Genomic DNA, 18973 nt, shown 5'->3' on the forward strand with positions numbered 1-18973 from the left:
AATGACTGGGTTATGAGAATTTTAACTTAATCAGTGCATTAATTCCCTGACAGGGATGAAACTGGATGGTAACTGTAGACAGGTAAGGTGGCTGGGAATGTGCCTTTGGGGTATGTATTTTGTTCTTGATGAATGGAGTTCTCTGTTTCCTAATGACATGTCCTCAGCTGCTTTCCTCCTCCATCCCTTTCCACCATGAAGTTCTGCCTCATCTTGGGCCCAGAGCAATGGAGCCAGCCATCTATGGACTGAGACCTCTGAAACCGGGAGCTCCAAAAAATAAACTTTTTCTCCTCTAACTGTTCCAGTCAGGATTTTTGGTCACAGCAGTGAAAAAGTTGACTAAAATACTGAACATGGAAGAAAGAGAGGGAGAATTACTTAGACATGGGCATTTTGGTTGTTTTCAAGCTTTTGTATACCTTCTGTAATGAGTCTATGTTGCTTTTGTTTTTTAACTGAGTTATTTTTGAAAAATAATTTACTCTAAAAATGTTATTTATATGATATATATTATTATAGATACTTAGGATACATTAGTGAACACATAAATACATAATAAAGATCATACACCGAACACAGTCCCTTTGGTGCTCACATGGTGAGAGAAGAAAAAATATAAGTCTTGCTTTCTTCCTACCCCATAACCACTCTAATCAGTTTACAGTATATCCTTCCAGAGTTTCTACTTGCAAAGACAATGCAAATGAATATCATTTCCCCCTTACTTACACTAATCATATACCACACATATTGTTCAATGCCTTGTTTTTTTACATCATATATCATGTGGAATATTCCATCAGCACCTTTACTAATTTTTTTTAACAGCTGCACGCTATCTGTTCTAACAGTGTACTAACTTTATTATGTCTTTATTGATGGACATGAGTCGTTTCTAATTCCTATTATTTAAAAACTTCCAAAATAAACTGTATACTGTCATTTTGCACGTGATTGTTGGGTCAAAAGGTTATGAATTGGAATTTGGACAGATATTGCCATTGTTCTTCAAAGAAGTCATACCAATTAACACTCCCACCAGCAAAATTTTAAAAGAATCTATTTCTACATAACCCAGCAAACAGATTTTTCTAATGTGGTAGGTAAACATGATATGCCAGTAAAGTTTTTAAATTGTATTTTTCTTGCAGAATAAAATCATGCCTTTTGAAATATATTTCAGGGCTATCTGTTACCTTTTAAATAATTTTTAAAATCAAGGGGATGGGACTGTAGCTTAATGGCAAACTGCTTGCCTAGCATGTGTGAGGCACTGGGTTTGATCCTTAGCAAAACATTAAAACAAAAACAAAAAAAACCTAAAATCATGAACTTTGCGAATACATCATCTATAGGAAAGCAGGTTAGTACCTTCAAGGTCAGGGTGTCTACAGTCAGCTATGGATCTGGCTTGAATTCAGTTAACACCTCTCCGCCCCGCCCCCCTCCTACTATTCAGGAAATGTCAAGAAAGTCGAAAGCCTATGAGGCTATGAGGACAACAACTCTGCCTTATTAGTTCCTCCAAGCCTAGCACAGGGTCTAGTGCACCCTAGCATTCAAAAAAACATGTTTGCTAAAAACAACGATTAAAAAAAAGGGGGGGGGGCACTAAAATGCTGTTTTCTTTGGAAGTCAATGCAACAGCACCACCAAGGGGAGCTTTCACTAAAGCACCCTCTATCAAATTTTTCTTCCAGCAATATCTCCAAACCACTGTGAACACACAATCAAGCTGGAGGCAGCAAGAATGATGTACAAATGCCACGTCAAAGCGATCTTCAAGCTCCAATCTCCAAACTTACTGCCACCTCTCAGGGTCTCTTACAGAGAACCTGAAGCTGCCACTATCAGAGAGTGAGCATCTCTCTGACAGGGGGCACTGCTAGTCACACTGCCACAGGATTAAGAGAGCCCTACATTTTTCTCAGACCTGAGATGAGACCTAGTCAATATCAACCACTCTGTGGTTAGCAAGTGCAGTCACATGAACATCCACAGAAAAGGAACTCTGTGCCTCTGCTCCTTTACTCTAAGTAAAGGCACCTCTACCACACACTGGGCATTTCCTTCTCAACAAAAGAAACTGAACATGAGGGGAAAAATGCTTATGTCAAATGTAAATTAAAAGGAAAGAAAAGTGAGAGAAAAGTATTTGAAAGATTCAGCTTATTTTTCTATGACATTTATCTTAAGCCAAGGCTTCAGGAATAAAAGGAGTTATTTGTTTTCATTAATTTGTGTCACTGAATTCAACAGTCTTCATAAGAGTCTTAGAGCAGCAGCTAGTATCTAAAGATGGCCACAAATGAACCACACCTCCCAGCATTTATGAATTGCTATGATCCTCTCTTTCAGGATTTGGTCTTATAACCTGCTTTTGACAAATAAAACGGAGCAGAAATGATGTTCTTGGATAGCTGAGCTAGGCTGTAAAAAACTGTTTCTTCTACTCTTGGGATATTCCCTCTTAAGAACCTAGTTGCACTGCTGAGGGGTCAAGCTTCATGACTAGGTCACATGCAAAAGAACCAACGTATTATGGTCAATGCCTCAACAGCCCTCCCAGCTTACAGCTAGCCTCAACAGCCAGTCGTGAGTTGGGGTCCCACTGGGCATCCAACCCAACTACCCTCTGACTGAAAACACAAGAGACCTCAAGGGAATGTCTCTTGGTTAAGCAATCGGGACAGCATGTAAGAGATCATTATAAACTATTGTTTTCAGCCACTAAATTTTGGGGTGGGTTGTTACACAGCAACAGACAACTGAAACAAATTTATTTCATAGTCACACACAGGCAAATGAATGATAAACTTAAAAGACAATTTAATACAGTGACATTGCCAGCTTATGACTCTTAGAGACCATAAGCTCCTACAGATAATAAACATGATTTATATATTCAGTATGCCCCCTTTCTCTTCTAACCTGATAACCATATTCTCAATAAATATTTATTAAATGGAAGCATGAATAATACAAACATAGCTAACTATTGATTATATTGATGAAAGGAAGTAGGTCATAATTAATTCAGAAATAGTAGATATTTAAAAGTATATACAGTGAACTCTGCAATACAGACATGTTTATATTCGCTCTGTCTACCTCATCCTCTGAAAGGCAAACAGCAGTTCTTAAACTCAACCACAGAGCCCCTTTTGGCTCAAAGAAAATTGAGGACCTCAAAGAACTTTTTTATATGTGCACTATACCTATAGAATTTCAAACTGAAAGAAATCTAACATATTCATTAGTTCATTTAGATGCCATAGTAAACATATTATGTGTTAACATAAATAATATGGTTAATGAAAAATAGTCATTAGTTGTTTGAAAAACATTGGTTGAGTTCGTTGAACAGATCTTTACAATGTTGATACGTTTCATCATATAGTATCTTCAAAAACCCCACATTTATTAACATTATGATTGATTTCATCACAAAAGTCTAACACTGGCAGGTGTTTTGTTGGAACTGACAAGCTTGCTTTCTTCATTTTCAAGAAAAAGTCTCAATAACCACAGACTGCACTGGTTCCTTCTTCTAAAAGTGGTATTCCACAAACTGAGTGGCCAGCTGAGCTCACAACTGGGATTGCCCACATGCTCTTCCTAAAGACACCACTGTGGTTCGGAATGCAGGCATGCTTTATGCAAACTTCTAGGTTTATCACATGAATATTAAAAAAACATGCACTAAAGGGTCAAGATTTATTGCAACAAATCATCTTTACTATTACATTTTAAAGTGAAGATGCAATAAAGTGAGTACCAGCACAGTGTGTGGTGCACTTAATTTATGCTATGGTCTCACCAGATTCACCTCAACTGTGCTTTTGCACAACTGATGCAATTTTCAGTACAGTGAAAATGGCAAATGATGCCCGATAATAAAGAGTTTAGATTCCAAGGACCCTCTATGGCCTGCAGACACATTTTGAGAACCACTATATTCGAGTGACCCAAGACTGTAGAAACTCCACAAAGTGGATATTCCATTCATTCCTGAGAGTCCAGGCATAAGGTAGACAATGTCTGTCTATTCCTCTGAATATTTATCAATATCAGGTCTTCCAGAAACAACATTTCTAGGCTAGGGTCAGTCCAAGATTCCAGTCTCAGTTGCATCACACTATGAGCTACTTGACCCTGAGTAAATTCCATAGTCTCTCTGGGCCCTCAGTTTCCTCATCTATAAAGTGGACATTTTGTACTTTGTAGAGGGCTATAATCACAAATAAAATAGTGTCAATATAACATTGATTAGCACTGTGAGTGGCACAGAGTAAGCCCTGAACTGAAGTGGATCTGAAATGACAAAGGTACCAATGGCTAATGTCCATGTTTAGTGCTGATTTTATTTTTTTTCTCTATCACAGAGGAACCAAATCATATATATGTGCTCATAAAAACTTGTCCTTTTTCATAATGTAATTTAAATCCATGAAATGATGTCAGAAATTGCTTCAAAATAATCTACAGTAGGGAGGAAAAGGTGGTATTATAAATGAAACAAAGCTGGTCACAAATTGCTAGCTTTTGAATTGAGATGTAACTTAAAGATTTATCATATTATTCTCTATAAATGTGTTTTGAGTTTTGTACTCATTTTAAAGCTTCTAAATAATCTGGCTCTAGTGAATTTAATTATGTGGCAGTTCATAGACTATACTGTTGGTCACCTTCTGTGCTGGTAGTTATCAACTGCTTTCTCCCCCCACAACACACATCACACAATCCCTAAGGAATCTCTGCTGCAGAGATGAGTTAGCCTGAGGTCACACTCTAATTGTTACACCCCACTCCACTGAAGAACTGCTAATCTGTTTGGTGTTTAATCAAACTAAACTTTAAGAGTATTTCAATTATCTGACAACTATGATACAAATTGAAAAACAGTTTTCTGAGTAAGAAAAATTAAAATTGGATGAAGGTCAGATTGGCCCACAGCCTCTGCAGTAGTTTTTACTTTAATTCATATTATTATTTTTATCACTTCTTGTGGGAATCAAGTTAGATAAATTTTGTGAGTGTTGCTGTAGGCAGCTGAAAGGGAACCATGTATACAGAAGTTAAATTATACCTAGGTTTTTAAAGAAAGGTGAGGGAAGGAAGAACTGGAAGCAAAACAAATGGAGAAAAGAGGTAACTGCTCATCTTCCAAGACTCAACTCCAGCATCACCTCCCTGATGAGGTTTCAGCAACATTCAGGAAAGCGGTCTGCCTTCTGCTGCATGCTGCCTCAGAGCACCACAGTCCTCCAAGACTGCAGTCCTCTACAGCTGCTGGACTCAAAGCCCTGTGAAGGCAGTCTATGAGTCCTTGGAGATGTCTGACATGATGGACACAGGGAAATATCTGATGGTTAAACGACCCCTAAGTACCTGCTCATGCCAAAAAGAAATCACAACTGTGTTATAAAATATTCCTTGAAGAAAATATTTGAACCAGTATTAGTTTCTTGGAGGGTATATTTAGAATCTCAGTTTTATTTAAGACTGAATCATTCTAAATAGGAAATGTGAAAACACCAAGGTCTTCAATTAGTTGATGTGCTGTAACACCATCATGGTACTAAGGTAAAAGATTATTACTACATCAGGCAGTAAAAATAATGACAGAAGTGTGTACCTATCTGAATTTCCAAGACTAAAAGGTCCATGAATGTATACTAAATAAAGAACATAGACGTTCTCATACTTCAATATAATCTTCATGTTTGACTAACAAAGGGAAGAAAACAAGAACAATTTTAGAACACCAAACATTAACAGGAATGTTACACAGGGTTCCTCCAGTGATTTTCTTCATCAGTATATCTAAACCCAGATGGCCTCTCAGATCTTTTCAACCAGATTCCTACTTCTCTCTTACATGCTTGGAAAGGTATTAACTATGCGCCATCTTTGGGAGAAGAACTGTAACTCCTTTCATTTTCTCTTTTCTCTCATTTTTTTCTCTACTTATGGTGCTGGGGATTGAACCCAGGGCCTCATGCAAGCGAGGCAAGTTGGATAACATGAACAACATATTGTATAAGGCAAGGATGCAACACGTGACAGATACAAGCTATGCAAACAAAGGCTGTCTATATGGCATGTTGGCTCCATCTCACCCATAGCCAGTAGATTTTAACCATTTATTTTAGTCCATTTAGAATAACTGGAATTTTGCCATTCGTTGAAATACCTTCTTGAGCTATCACCAACAAGACATGGTGCTGTGTGTCTTCTAACAAGACAGATTTTGTTTTTCCCCTCTGATAATTACTGATAATTGCTATCCAATAGATGTGATTCTAAGCATTCTCTACATATTAAGTCATTTATTCTTCACAGTGGCCCGGGGAGGACAGTGCCATTTTATAAATGAGGAAATACAAATGAACAAATGATAAATGCTCAAAAAACTCATACTATATTATTTGTGATAAGGAGTGTCTAGCTACCCTTTCACAGCCACCTTTTCCTGGTTCACCTCTTAGATCTTCTAGGGAGGCATTCTCTCTTCCCTCATTTGTTCCATCTCTGGTACCTCTGATTCACTGTGCATTATCATTCATTTTAAGTCTCTTTACCTTCATCTCATTTCTCCTGTTAACACAACATTCGCTTGTCTTAGAAAAGATGCCTTTTACAAAGACCATGAAATATGTGCAATATATCAAGAAAAATATTTTATTAAGTCAGTATATTTCTCTTATCTGGCCTTAGCATTTTATAACATATTAGATATCACATTTATGAAGAGAGCGAGAGAGAGAGAGAGAGAGCGCGCAAACGCGCGCGTGCCACTCTTTTTCTCTCTTCTGTTCTAAAGTCACATGCCAGGAGCTAGAGTCCTAAGTCTGCTTCTGCAATAGTTTTCACTTAGACTAGTAACATAGTAACTAGGTTTCGATATCACCACATATGAAAAGTACAGATTGGTCACAAATGATTTTTTAAAGTCCTTCCAAATCTATAATTTTAAGATTCCATAAAATTTTACCAAATTACTTTATCAATTATAATATTAAAAATATTATAAATTATAATAACATTATAACAAAAATATTCTGGGTTTGTCAAAGTCACTCAGACCAAGGCTTTAGGGGTTGTGTTATGGACATTGACCTTGAGCTGGAGATTCATTATGACAAATGTGTAAAGCAGAAACAAAAGAGCCCCTTCAATACTTCTAACATATATAAAGCCAATGCATTTACAAGTGAGAGAGAGAACCTAGGGCAGTATCAACTAGTTACCTTAATGAAACAGTGACAGGCATTTCCAATCAGCAATACAAATGCACGACCAGGTAGAAGATGTTGGGGGACAAATCTTCAGCAGTATATTATTTCTGCATATCTTAAAAGCAGGTACACAAACAGCCTTGTGCTCTGGATTATCTGTTCATAGATGTTTATAAAGTGAATAGACTCTGAAGAGATAATTGAGACAGTATCTCCCTCCACAACAGAGGGCAATTATTGTTGAATACATTAAAGATCTCTCCTTCCAAATTAAAGGCTGGGCAAGTTTTTTGAAACCTGCTATACAAAATTATGGCTTTCCAGGCTCAGGGTTCCTCTCCTGCAATGCAACCCACGATATTTGCAGGGGTTAGCTGCCTTGTCATGTTGTCCTATGGGCAGATGGAACCATACAAGAAAGTGATGATACTCTGGCTCCTACTAGTGTTATGTTAACTATAGAATATGTGATAAAAAGACAGTAATGTACTGTTCTTTGTCTCTGATCCAGGAGTCCTGAATTTCCTACCAGAACCTACAACACTGTGGGAGGCTAATTCGCTAGCTTAAAAGCAGGGAAAAAATCTCAGATCCTTCACAGTACAGCAGACAGAAATGGAGGCTTAGAAATTTGGGGCTAAGAGGACAAAGTATGAGCCATATCTCTCCACATACCCACTTATCTCTACAATGTGATATGACATCTATAAAGCTCTAAGAAAGTTATTCTATTTAAAGTTATGTTTAATTTCCTATGTAGCAATTTTGTCCATAAAGGTCTCTACTCAAAAGAAATAAAAATTCAGATAAATGTGTGTGACATGCTGCTTTAAAACCTAACATTCTATGGTGCTGGGGTTGTGGCTCAGTGGTAGAGCACTCACCTAGCACGTGCAAGGTGCTGGGTTCGATCCTCAGCACCATATAAAAATAAATAAAATAAAGGTATAGAAAAATTTAAAAATAAAACAAACGAACAAATAAATAAAAAAAAAACCCTGACATTCTGGATGTGCCAGCAATCTAAACTGAAATTAAATCAGTTATAAAGTTTTCACATGTCCCATCAAAGTCTGCCAAGACACTCAGTTGTATGTTACTAATAATCCTCCAATTAGTTAGAAATTTTCAATTGGGAACTTAAAATTTTTCAACTTGGAGCTTTTTAAATGCTTTCAATGTAACTTCTTAAGAAAACACTAAACTAGAAAAGCAAACCATAACAGATTTCTTTGAAAAATTTAGCTGCCTTCAAAGTACCACTGTAGTAGGAAGCACAGGAAGCCAGATTTCTAAGGCAAACATTCCTCCTTCCTTTCTTGGCTAATGCTCTGCCAGGATCAAACAAGGATCAGCAAAGACCACAGCAATGGAGAAAGTGGAACCTGTTTACTGCCTGGGCATAAGGCAAGAACAAGTTAATTCAGTCTTTAAAAATGAAATAGGCCTCAAATGTAACTCAGAGGTACAGCACTTGCCTAGCATGCGTAAGACTACTGCAAACAAACAGAAAATGAAATCATGTGCATTTAAAAGAAGTATTTACCTGTGAGCCATTGTTCAGATCTCCCTCCAATCTAAATAAAAATTATTATTATAAACTTTTATTTACATCCAATGAGACTTTTATTTTCTTCCTTTATAGAAAATACAGTCAACTTGATGACCTTCTGGCCAGGGAATCGGAATCTAGGAATATTAACAGAGACCAAGAAAATCTTTTGCACAGATGTTATCCAGATTTTATTTTCTGATGCAAAGTATCTTTAAAATGTTATAATAATATAAAAGACATGCAAAAGTCTTTATAAGCCATTATTGACTCTCACAACACTCACACAGAGTAGTTATATCTTATTTTAGAGATGAAAAACAGAAGTTAAAGAACTTTCCAAGATTTTGAAACACAACTGAACTATTCATTGTAACTCTTTGTATCAAATAATTCCTTCCCTATTTCTTGACTACAATGATATTAGATAGTAAAATAAGGGTCAAATTCAATTAGTTTAAAAAATAAAATCACTACAATTTCTAGATACGACAAATGGTATTAGTCTAAAATGAAACTAAGAAATCTCAAAGAGGACTTTAGAGGTGGCAGGCATACAGAAGAAGATCAATAAGTATTAATTGAATTAAAATAAATTTTAACATCAAAGATTAGATGTAAAAATATTATTAGAGTTTCAGCCTAAAGGCACATAGTCCTTGTCCTCTTTTCATGCTTACTTCCCAAGACAAATTTCAACAGGTCATGCATATAATACCTGAACACGTCCACACCTGTTGGTTTAGAAACAATTAACACAACCTTACTGTCTTTACAACTGTCACTTTAGGTTCTTAACTACATGGAAAAGCAACTGGCCTGAGAGATACGGAGCAGCTAAAAGAATGGCACCAAGGGCTGGGCTACTTTGCAGAGTACCATAGGCTTCATATAATTCCTGGGAGTTTAAATGCACAGTGCCAGGCAGGTTAACATTCTGCTAGTCTGGCTATGACAGTACTGTGGAATGAGCACAGGCTTTTGATTTGGGACAGTCACTTACCTATGGTATAAAGCCAACATCCTACACTGTATAAGCCCCCCAGCCTTTCACCAGTCTTAAAAAGCAACAAAAGGGAAACAGCAGTGAGAAGCTGAAAGTGACAAGAATGAATTTATTATTAAACTTATCACTTTAAAAACAGGACAGTATTCCTAAACTGTCATAACCAAGAGAAATGCCAAATATCATGTTACTGTATCATACATTGAAAATATGTGTGTACAGAACAAATTGTACAGAACAGATTCACGCCAGTAACGAACATGGAATTTGTTTATTAATATTCTCATTAAGCTTTTTGTTTGTTTGGTTCAGAAACAATCAACCCATGAAAATTTAATTCAGTGGGGACAGAAGTGAGGAAGGCTGATAAGGTTAAGACTAGAAAATATTATTCAAAGCAAATTTGATTGCATGGGCCAGAAAGGTGTTTATTTGCCCAAAATATAGGAGCTATATGTCCAGAGTTAAATAAACAATTTGTGCTTTTGTAGTTTTCAAAAGAGTGCTGGGTGAGTAGAGTATACACCATCACATGTGCAGAACAGGAAAGGCAGCTTATTAAAAATGCCGTCGTGGGACTAGGGAAAAGCTGCATAGCCTGGTTAAAATTTGAACAGTAAGTGTTAACTACTGATGGCTGTTAACTGTAAAGTGAAAGAATAAATAAAGTTGTAAAGATTTCTAAATTCTCAAATTATATGACCAGATTTTACCAAGAAGAACTACTACTATTACAAATTATTTTAATTAAAAATCAAATTGATGTTTTGTGTTAATTTATTCTCAATAAGTTTGAAAAACCAGAAACCTCTCAATCATGTCTTGCATTGTCTAGAGCATTTTACAGACATGTTGTCATAAATTTCACCAGCTTTGAGTAGCAGCAGATTACCTGAAACGTGGCTGAGTTATATTAACTTACATGAATTTCCAATGGTGGGTGCCAGAACCAAGCTTAAAATCCCAGATTGCCAACCCATCCTCCAAAAGTCAGAACTAAGTATTAAGTTCTATAATATGCCTCTCTGTAAAGTATGGTAAAGAAATGTACAAATCTTTTTTGGGGTGTCAAGGGGTTTACTGGGATTGAGCCTAGGGTGTTTGATCACTGAGCCACATCCCCAGCCTTTTCCATTTTTTATTTCGAGACAGGGCTCACTAAGTTGCTTAGGGCCTCTTTAAGTTGCTGAAATTGGCTTTGAACTTGTGACCCTCCTTCCTCAGCCTTGTGAGTCACCGGGATTATAGGCATGTGCTACCATTGCTAGCTGACAAGTCTTTTATCTCCTATATTATTGCTCTGCACAAGCAACAAGATTTGCAATTTCACGTCAAGCCAGTGTGTCACTGGACAAGTCAAGACTCAAGTTCTCTTTCTTTTGCCTACTTCTGAGAGAGCCAGATTTTCTAGCATATAACTCTCTATCCATGGCCCTTCTTTCCAGCTCTTGCCCTAGTAATTAGCTGCTGGGTCAGAAACTGACAGTGATCCACGGGCTGCTACAAGGAAATTAATAGAACCATTTGGGCACTTTTCCCTTTTAATGTGAACGGGAAACAGGAAGGAACTATGCTAGGTTCCAAAGTAAAAAGTACCTGGGTCCAAAGTAAAAAATCTGGGAGCTGAATGGAGGGGAAAGGAGTGGCAAGTCAAAGAGGCCATTGCAGACTTCAGAAAAAACAAAAAGAATACAAGCTGTGTGAAAGAAAGACCTTCAGAAAAAAGGTAATATGGTCAGTGTATGGTCCACTTTTTTTTTTTGTAGTTCCAGACCACATTTATCCAGATGCAGAAATGTGGCTGTGGAAGAACAGAGAACTGTAATGATTCCACACAAGGAAGCAACAGTGGTTGTCAAGGAGCAATAGAAGACTAACAGTAAAGGCCAGGGCCCAGACAATGTCACTCTGAGGCAGGGTCTCTAGCTTTGATGCTACTTTCTGACACTTTGGGCTGGATAACTCTTTGCTATGGGGGCTCGTCCTGTGCATTGTAGCACGTTTAGCAACATCTTGGTGTCCACCCACTAGATGTCGGTAGCAACCTTCTCCCCAGGTGTGGCAATCAAAAACAAACTACAGATAATGTCAAATGTCCCCTGGGAAGCAAAATCACCCTCAGTGGAGAACCACTGCTCTAAGCAGGTTGGATGCTAGCAATGGGAACCCGTTTAATAATTTTAAGCAAAGGAAGCAACAAGATCAGATCTGCTTTTTGAATAAATAGCAAGCAGCGTGAAAGGAGACTATGGAGGGGCAAATAGAGAGGCAAAATGATCAGTAAGACCACAAAGTTAGGGTTTGAAAATGGTGAACAGTGAACCAAGGCAAAGGCAACAGAGTCACAGAGGAGGGTACAAATGTGAGACACAAGGGCAGAGTTAGAACTCTAGGCTCAATGATATAGAATTTGAGGGTAAGGGAGAAGTGTGACAGAATTACTTGCAGGTTTCTGGCTTGGCAATTCAGGTAGCTATGGTGCAGGTCATTATCTTGGATATAAAATTTAAAATAAAGAGTTCTTTAAAAATCAGCTAAACATAATAAAAGCTTACAGTAAGTATGCGCTGTCCAGGGAGTGAAGTCCAAAAGAGTCAGTGCTCAGCTACTAACACACAGTACACATTACAAATATTACAAAATATTAACTCGCTTAGTCCTCATCATCGTCCTTTGAGATGTTTTCATCTTATAGATGGGGAAACTGCTACATAGGAAGTTAAAGAACTTCTCCAAGATTCCATAGCCAGTCAGTTTTGGAGCTGGGATCCCAACCTTGACATGTAGCTCTAGCATGTAACTCTCTATCCCTGGCCCTTCTTTCCAGCTCTTGCCCTAGTAATTAGCTGCTGAGTCAGAAACTAACAGTGACCCCCTTGACAGCTGGCTCATTCATTACCCACTACACTTCACTGCCTGCTGGTACATTTAAAGAGAAAGAAAAACAAAGGTCTAGATGAAAAATATAGATTTGGGTGGCTTCCAGTATACAAATGGACAGTTAGTAAAATTATAGAAAAGAAAATGTGTAAAGTCAGAAGAAAAAAAAAAAGGTAGAATGAGCTACTAGAGAAAACTACCTGCTAGGCAAAGGTGGAGACGCCAGAAGCAGCAGCCAGTGAGAGGGATGTGAGAGGCAGAAAAGGAAAGTTCTAAGGCAGGACATTTGTACCCCAGGCAATCCTTTGCATATAATCTACTCTCCTCCATAAATGTCTTTAAAGTGAATCATTACCTTCAAACAAGGAACCTGTCAAAAATCAATATTATATGGCACATTCAAAATAATTTATTATAAAGTTGAGCAGAACTCAAATCATATGGGCTTGCAACTTTTCTAGACATTGAGAGTTTGTGAAAGGTACACTGTCTAATTAAAAATGAATAGCCAAGGCATCATAAGAAATCATTCTTTACATTTATATATAGCTAAGAAGATTTTAAAAGTTTCATTCAAATCCTTTCATAGCAACAAAACATGTTACTGTTATCCGTTTTGTTGAGTATCACATGAAATATTGGCTCTTTGAAGTTTTGAAACTGACAGATATAAAACTATATCCTAAAAGAGGATTTAGAAAAAGTATACATGAGAATTCGTCACTTCTCACTCAAAAGAGTTACCTGACTATCAGTAAATCTAGAGGTGCATTTCTCTGTAACTCTCTGTTATCTAAGAAGTTTTGTTCACACATTTCTTATCAAACTTTGCAATTCTAACCCTAAACACAAAAATATAGTAGGAAATAAGTTCCCTCAAGATACAAAAAGATGGACTCACTTCCAATTCAAGACAAGTATTTCCTTGGGTAATAAATCTTGATTTTCAGGCCAAAAATTTAATGTGCATACAAATCATTCAAAAGGATCAAGCTAAAAAGAATATTCTAACTAAGTAGGTCCAAAGCAATACTCATACTCTGCCATTTCTAACAAGCTTCCTCCTGAATGACATGGATTCTCTGGTCCACAATAGTTACTCAAATGTGGTCCTTGGACAAGAAGTACTGGCAGCACCTGGGAACTTGTGAGGATTGAGCTTCTCCCAGACACCAAACAGAACATAAGAATATCACCTACTGAAATGGCTGATCCTAGAAATCTAAAAGTTTTTTCCTTAAAATCCATCTACAACTCATTCACTTACTTTTTATATTTTGTTGTTATTAAAGATTACTTTTCCACTATCTAAAGCTTAGAGTCTCCAGTTCTCTCTGGCTCCTCACCTACAATCCCGTATGAGTCTACAATATGCCAATCAGATGGGACTGGTGATTTTTTACTACAAATCATCCTCCCTCTCAAGAGGTTTTGTTATGGTGGTTATAGTTGATACTTCCCCTCATCTGGGCAGCCTCTCTAGTCACTGCGCCTAATTTCTCAATGAAATGTGTTCTCACCATTCTCTGAACCAACAACTTATTCCACTAAGGAATTTTTATTTCATTAGAATGTTTACCACATTCTGCTGAATATAAGACATATTTATATGTGTGAGGCCAACCTTACGGGTGACTGAGTTACACTCCCCAGCTGGGTGCTGAGGCACTCAGTCACAGAAATGGGTGTGTCTTGCTACAGCCCCATGGGTGAAGCTATGCTCACCTGTTCCTTTGTAATATAACCCCTTGCCCTGTTTAGGATAGAATCTTCCATGGAAGTGCCTTGTGTGTGTCCCCTTCTCTTACTGTGCCCTTGGGTGTGGCCTATGCAGGTGTCAGTCAACCTGCTGACAGTGGACATCATGAAGATAGACTCAGTCCCCTGAAACCTGACCCCTTGCCTCATTTGAATAGCTTCTCCTCAATAAAAGGGGTCAGCGCGTGATCTCGCTCGCTCTCTCTTTCTGCGGACCCTTAAGGTCAGAGGAGCCGTCACAGCTACCCCAAAGAAAAAGGTATCTGTGTCTCTTGTGTGGTTATTTCGTGCAGCCCAGTTAGCCCAGTTTAACTAGAGTGACCCCTGAGCCTTTTAGTCGCGAGAACAGAAACCCGTCATTTATATGTACAAGGCTAGGGTCTTTTGACCTATTGCTGCTGCTGAACTATAAATTATTTGAGGGCAGGAATCTTTATTGCTAATTCTGATATTCCTTGCATTGCTTAACATAGTTCCTTACTCATATAATACTCAATAAAAATCCAAGAAAATGAAATAAAGCACTATTATTGTTGAAAACTTAATATAAACACTCATTCATCACAAATTTAAATTATGTTTTTTACTTTTTCAACCATGATTGATTTATTTTCTTTCTTTGGCATAACAGACATGAAAATTAGGCACAGGGCCTTTATTTTCATTTTTCCCCAACTCTAGAAAATTTTAATTTTTAATAACCTTACTTAATACATTTTATCAGAACTTAAATTCTGAACCAATTCCTTTGGCATTTTCATATTGAACAGAGTTGATCAGTTGAGAAAAATGAGTCTTATGATGAAATCTTTTTTTTTTTTAAGAGAGAGAGAGAGAGAGAGAGAATTTTTTTTTAATATTATCTTTCAGCTTTTGGCGGACATAACATCTTTATTGTATGTGGTGCTGAGGATCGAACCCAGGCCGCACGCATGCCAGGCGAGCATGCTACCGCTTGAGCCACATCCCCAGACCTTATGATGAAATCTTCATAAAATCATCATAAATCTCTGCATCTATGAATAGAAAATGACTACAAAACAGCATAGAAATCATTAAATCTGTCATGTTGAAATAAAGTACAGTGGAAAAGATTAACTTTTGGAAACTAAAGTCTCTTCAGGATGCCTAACAATGTGAGAAGTATAAAGAGACTGTCAGGTCTACTTTAAATCATAAAGTTTAGGTTAGTCCAAAGTTAGCCAACTAAAAAAAAAAAATCTCTCAAGCACAATCCCTTCAAATACAGTAGAATGTATAAAGACCAGACATAATTTAAATAATGAGTTAATGCAAAATATCCTCTATTATTCTGAAGATAAATAAAGAACATAAGTCAATTTCAAGTTACTATTAAAAATGAGCACAGGTCAATAAGCATATAACAAATGGGCAGAATATGAGATCAGAGCTTAAAAGTGATATGGAGTTGGGTTCAGCACCAATGGCTAGAAACAAAAACTAATCTTCTAAACTGTACTTCCCTAAAAGAATTAAAGAAAACAATGACTTTGCTGACATGTAACAAGTGTTCTATTTGAGAGCTGCTAACATTCAGCATCCTACTAGAATACAAAAAGTAACCACATGCTGAAAATCCCTGAAAGTGATATTTATTCATGATTAGTTAATTAGCTCTCTATACTTTAAAGATCATGTCACTGGCAGAGGGTGGGAAAGGAGTTTCTGATGATGACAGTGATGGCAGACAGTACAATGCCCGCCCCCCATCCCCACCCCCAAGTGCCCCAAATGTCACACCCTAATCCCCAAAACTTATAAATATGTTACCTAACATGGCAAAAGGGACTTTGCAGCTGTGATTCTGTTATAGATCTTGAGAAAAAGGAGATCACCTGGATTATTTGGGTAGGGCGGAAACAATCACAAAGGGTCCTCTAAGTGCCAGAGGGAACAACAGAGGAGGGCAGAGTGATGAGAAATGAGAAGTACTCAGTAACCTGCTGTTGCTGGCTTTGTAAATGGTGGAAGGGATCATAAGCCCAGGAATGAGGAAGCCTCCAACAGCTAGAAGAGATCAAGAAAAAGATTCTCTCCTGGAGCCTTAAGAAAGGAAAGCAGCCCTATTGACCTTTGATTTTAGCCTAGAGAGACCTGTTAGACTTCTAATCTACAGAATTGTAAGATAACAAATGTATGCTGCTTTAAGCCCATTAATTTGAGGCAATTTCCTATGGCAACAAGAAATGAACACAATGGTAAATTGCTATAAAAAGAATTATCAGGGCTGGACATATAGGTTAGTGGTAGAATATTTGCCCAGCATGAGCAAGACCCTGATTCAAACTCCAGCACCAAGAAAAAGAATTTCCTCAAAACAAATACAGAAAACACCTTTAAAGTGTAACATGATGTTCTGTGAAATACTCAGCAAATATGTTGATTTTGTTTGCAATACTCATAAAAGCACCTGTTCCCCTGTAAAAAGATATCACACAATACCTACCACTAGAAAAAAAAATTAAAAGTAAATAAAATGAACTTTGATCAAAAAGTAGATGAGAAAACAGAAAGATATTTTCAACCAAAGAAGAGGGTGATGAAAATTAAGTTGGAAATTTTGGTATTTCTTACATTTAAAAAGAGACCAACATTGTATTCTACTCATAGGTCAGCCAGAAGGCAGAAACCACTATTTCTTTTAAAGCTTATATTTACCTGATGATCCTCTGTGCAGCATACTGATGGAGGGAGCGAAACTGTGCTGACATATTTGCTAGCGCTGCCAAACAATTTGTGTGAAGGTACTTGTCCTGTTAGAACACAGCAAGTTTAAAGCACATGTCAAATCTTCTCTACATCTTAAGCAAGATTAACTAGGAGCAGTGTAAATTCAATTATTACTTATTTTAGAAAGTTCAGGTGCAACATTCCTTTTCTCTAGTTCCCAAATCCATAAAGTTCAGAGAAGTCAATGTTTTTCACAACCCATCTAGAAGCAACTAACACAAAATATTATGCCACTGAAGGTGTCCATCATTCCCAGCATGGTGAACACTCAAATAGTTTGCTGTGGAAATATTAATGTTAAATATAGTGTGCTGCTTCAGACCCTAATGATCACACGTAATATAATACATACACTATAATTACCTTCCTAAAATACAATGAATTCTCTATACCAAAACACATCTGGCTCCTAGGGTCTCAGATAATAAATATGAACATAGATCTACATTAGCCCTATAGAGAGAAATAAGCAAAAATATTTAAGTTAACTGGACCATTTAGCTATGACTTCTATACATTACTTTCTTTGATAATATATTGCTATAGACTAGAACTGAAATTCACTCATCAGTAGTACATACAGAATCCAGTAAAAATTTTTCTTTTACTCTTTCAAGTATTCTCTCTCTTCTACATTTCTTTCCCATCTGAATTCATATTTTCTCCTATTTACACCTTTTATACTTTGTTGTTGATGCTTTGAAAAAGGCAAATCATGTTATAGTTCAGCAAAGATACATAACTTTGATCTAAATGTGTTGCACTGCTTGTTTTCTATTTCATATAAAATATCTCTGCTAGTATAGATAGCCATTAAATATTAACAGACATTATCCAATAATCATGCAATGGAGTGACTATATGCTGATGTGTATTTTCCCACTGAATTTCATGAGAATTTTAGTGACCCCCAAATTAAGATCATTCTAAATTGTAGTCTTACTTATACTGTATGAATAAAAATTAAAGGAAAAAAAGCTGAGGAATACTTACTCTTGTCCTTGTCATATTGTACTGAATGGTTCTTATTACAACCAGAATCAGGAGACTCCCCAGTGAAATTTCAGTTAAAACCCGTTCTGAATACCAAGTAATATTTTTTAATATCTGTAACAGAGAAGAAAGGTTTAAGTAAAAAATAGTGCTTTAAGGAAAAAGGTACTGCTCCATGTCTACAGTTTTTGATAAGCTACAGCTTCACTCAGAAAGGTTAAACAGTAAATAAAAGTTAATTATGAGATTTTTTCAGTTCTAGCAAGTAAACGGAGCTAATGTGCTTGCTTCTTCCTTCTTAAAATAGAAGAGTCAAAAAAAATAAGCCCAACCCAGTCTGAAAAACAGAGGAAGAGATCATTAATAGACAAAAAGGAGATATATCTGAAAGAGATATGGCATATAAAAGTGACAGAAAAAAGTGATTTGAAAATAAGAAAAGATAGATGCCTTTTGAAAAGTAGAGCTTTCCCAACAGAGTTCAGAAAACCTCTCCAGGTATGTGTAGGAGAGAGGCCAGGAGCACAGGGAACCTGACTTTCAGGAAGGATGTGCAGCCACCAGCTGTGGCTGTGTGAAGCAGGCAGCTCTGGAGAGCAACTCCAGGCCTCAGGGAGAAAGAACTGTTCCTAAATTAAGCTGAGGTGTTTCCACAGTAGATCTGTACCATGGGTGTCAAGGAAGAAAGGAATTACACATACAAAAACTGGGCATGAGAGGATTCCCCCAGCAAATTGTATGCAGAAGCATATCTGCACTGTAACTCTGACTGGGGTCAAAGTAACTGTA

At 37.1% G+C, this 18973-nt stretch overlaps 1 protein-coding gene across 11 annotated transcripts in view; it reads right to left on the reverse strand.

The window, feature by feature from the left end:
- The window catches only part of Dym (dymeclin), a 357093-nt gene that overhangs the window by 173410 nt on the left and 164710 nt on the right, over positions 1-18973 (reverse strand). For all 11 annotated transcript variants that reach the window (XM_058573871.1, XM_046428286.2, XM_058573870.1 and 8 more), the window contains 2 exons: positions 18185-18298; positions 17120-17214 (listed from right to left, as the gene is read on the reverse strand). In XM_058573871.1, coding sequence (XP_058429854.1) covers positions 17120-17214; positions 18185-18298 — 209 coding nt within the window. The remainder of the gene's footprint in view (positions 1-17119; positions 17215-18184; positions 18299-18973) is intronic.

Source organism: Marmota monax, unplaced genomic scaffold (assembly GCF_021218885.2).
Source record: "Marmota monax isolate L192 unplaced genomic scaffold, Marmota_monax_Labrador192_F-V1.1 WCK01_AAM20220418_F8-fsc00031, whole genome shotgun sequence".
NCBI lineage: Eukaryota > Metazoa > Chordata > Mammalia > Rodentia > Sciuridae > Marmota > Marmota monax.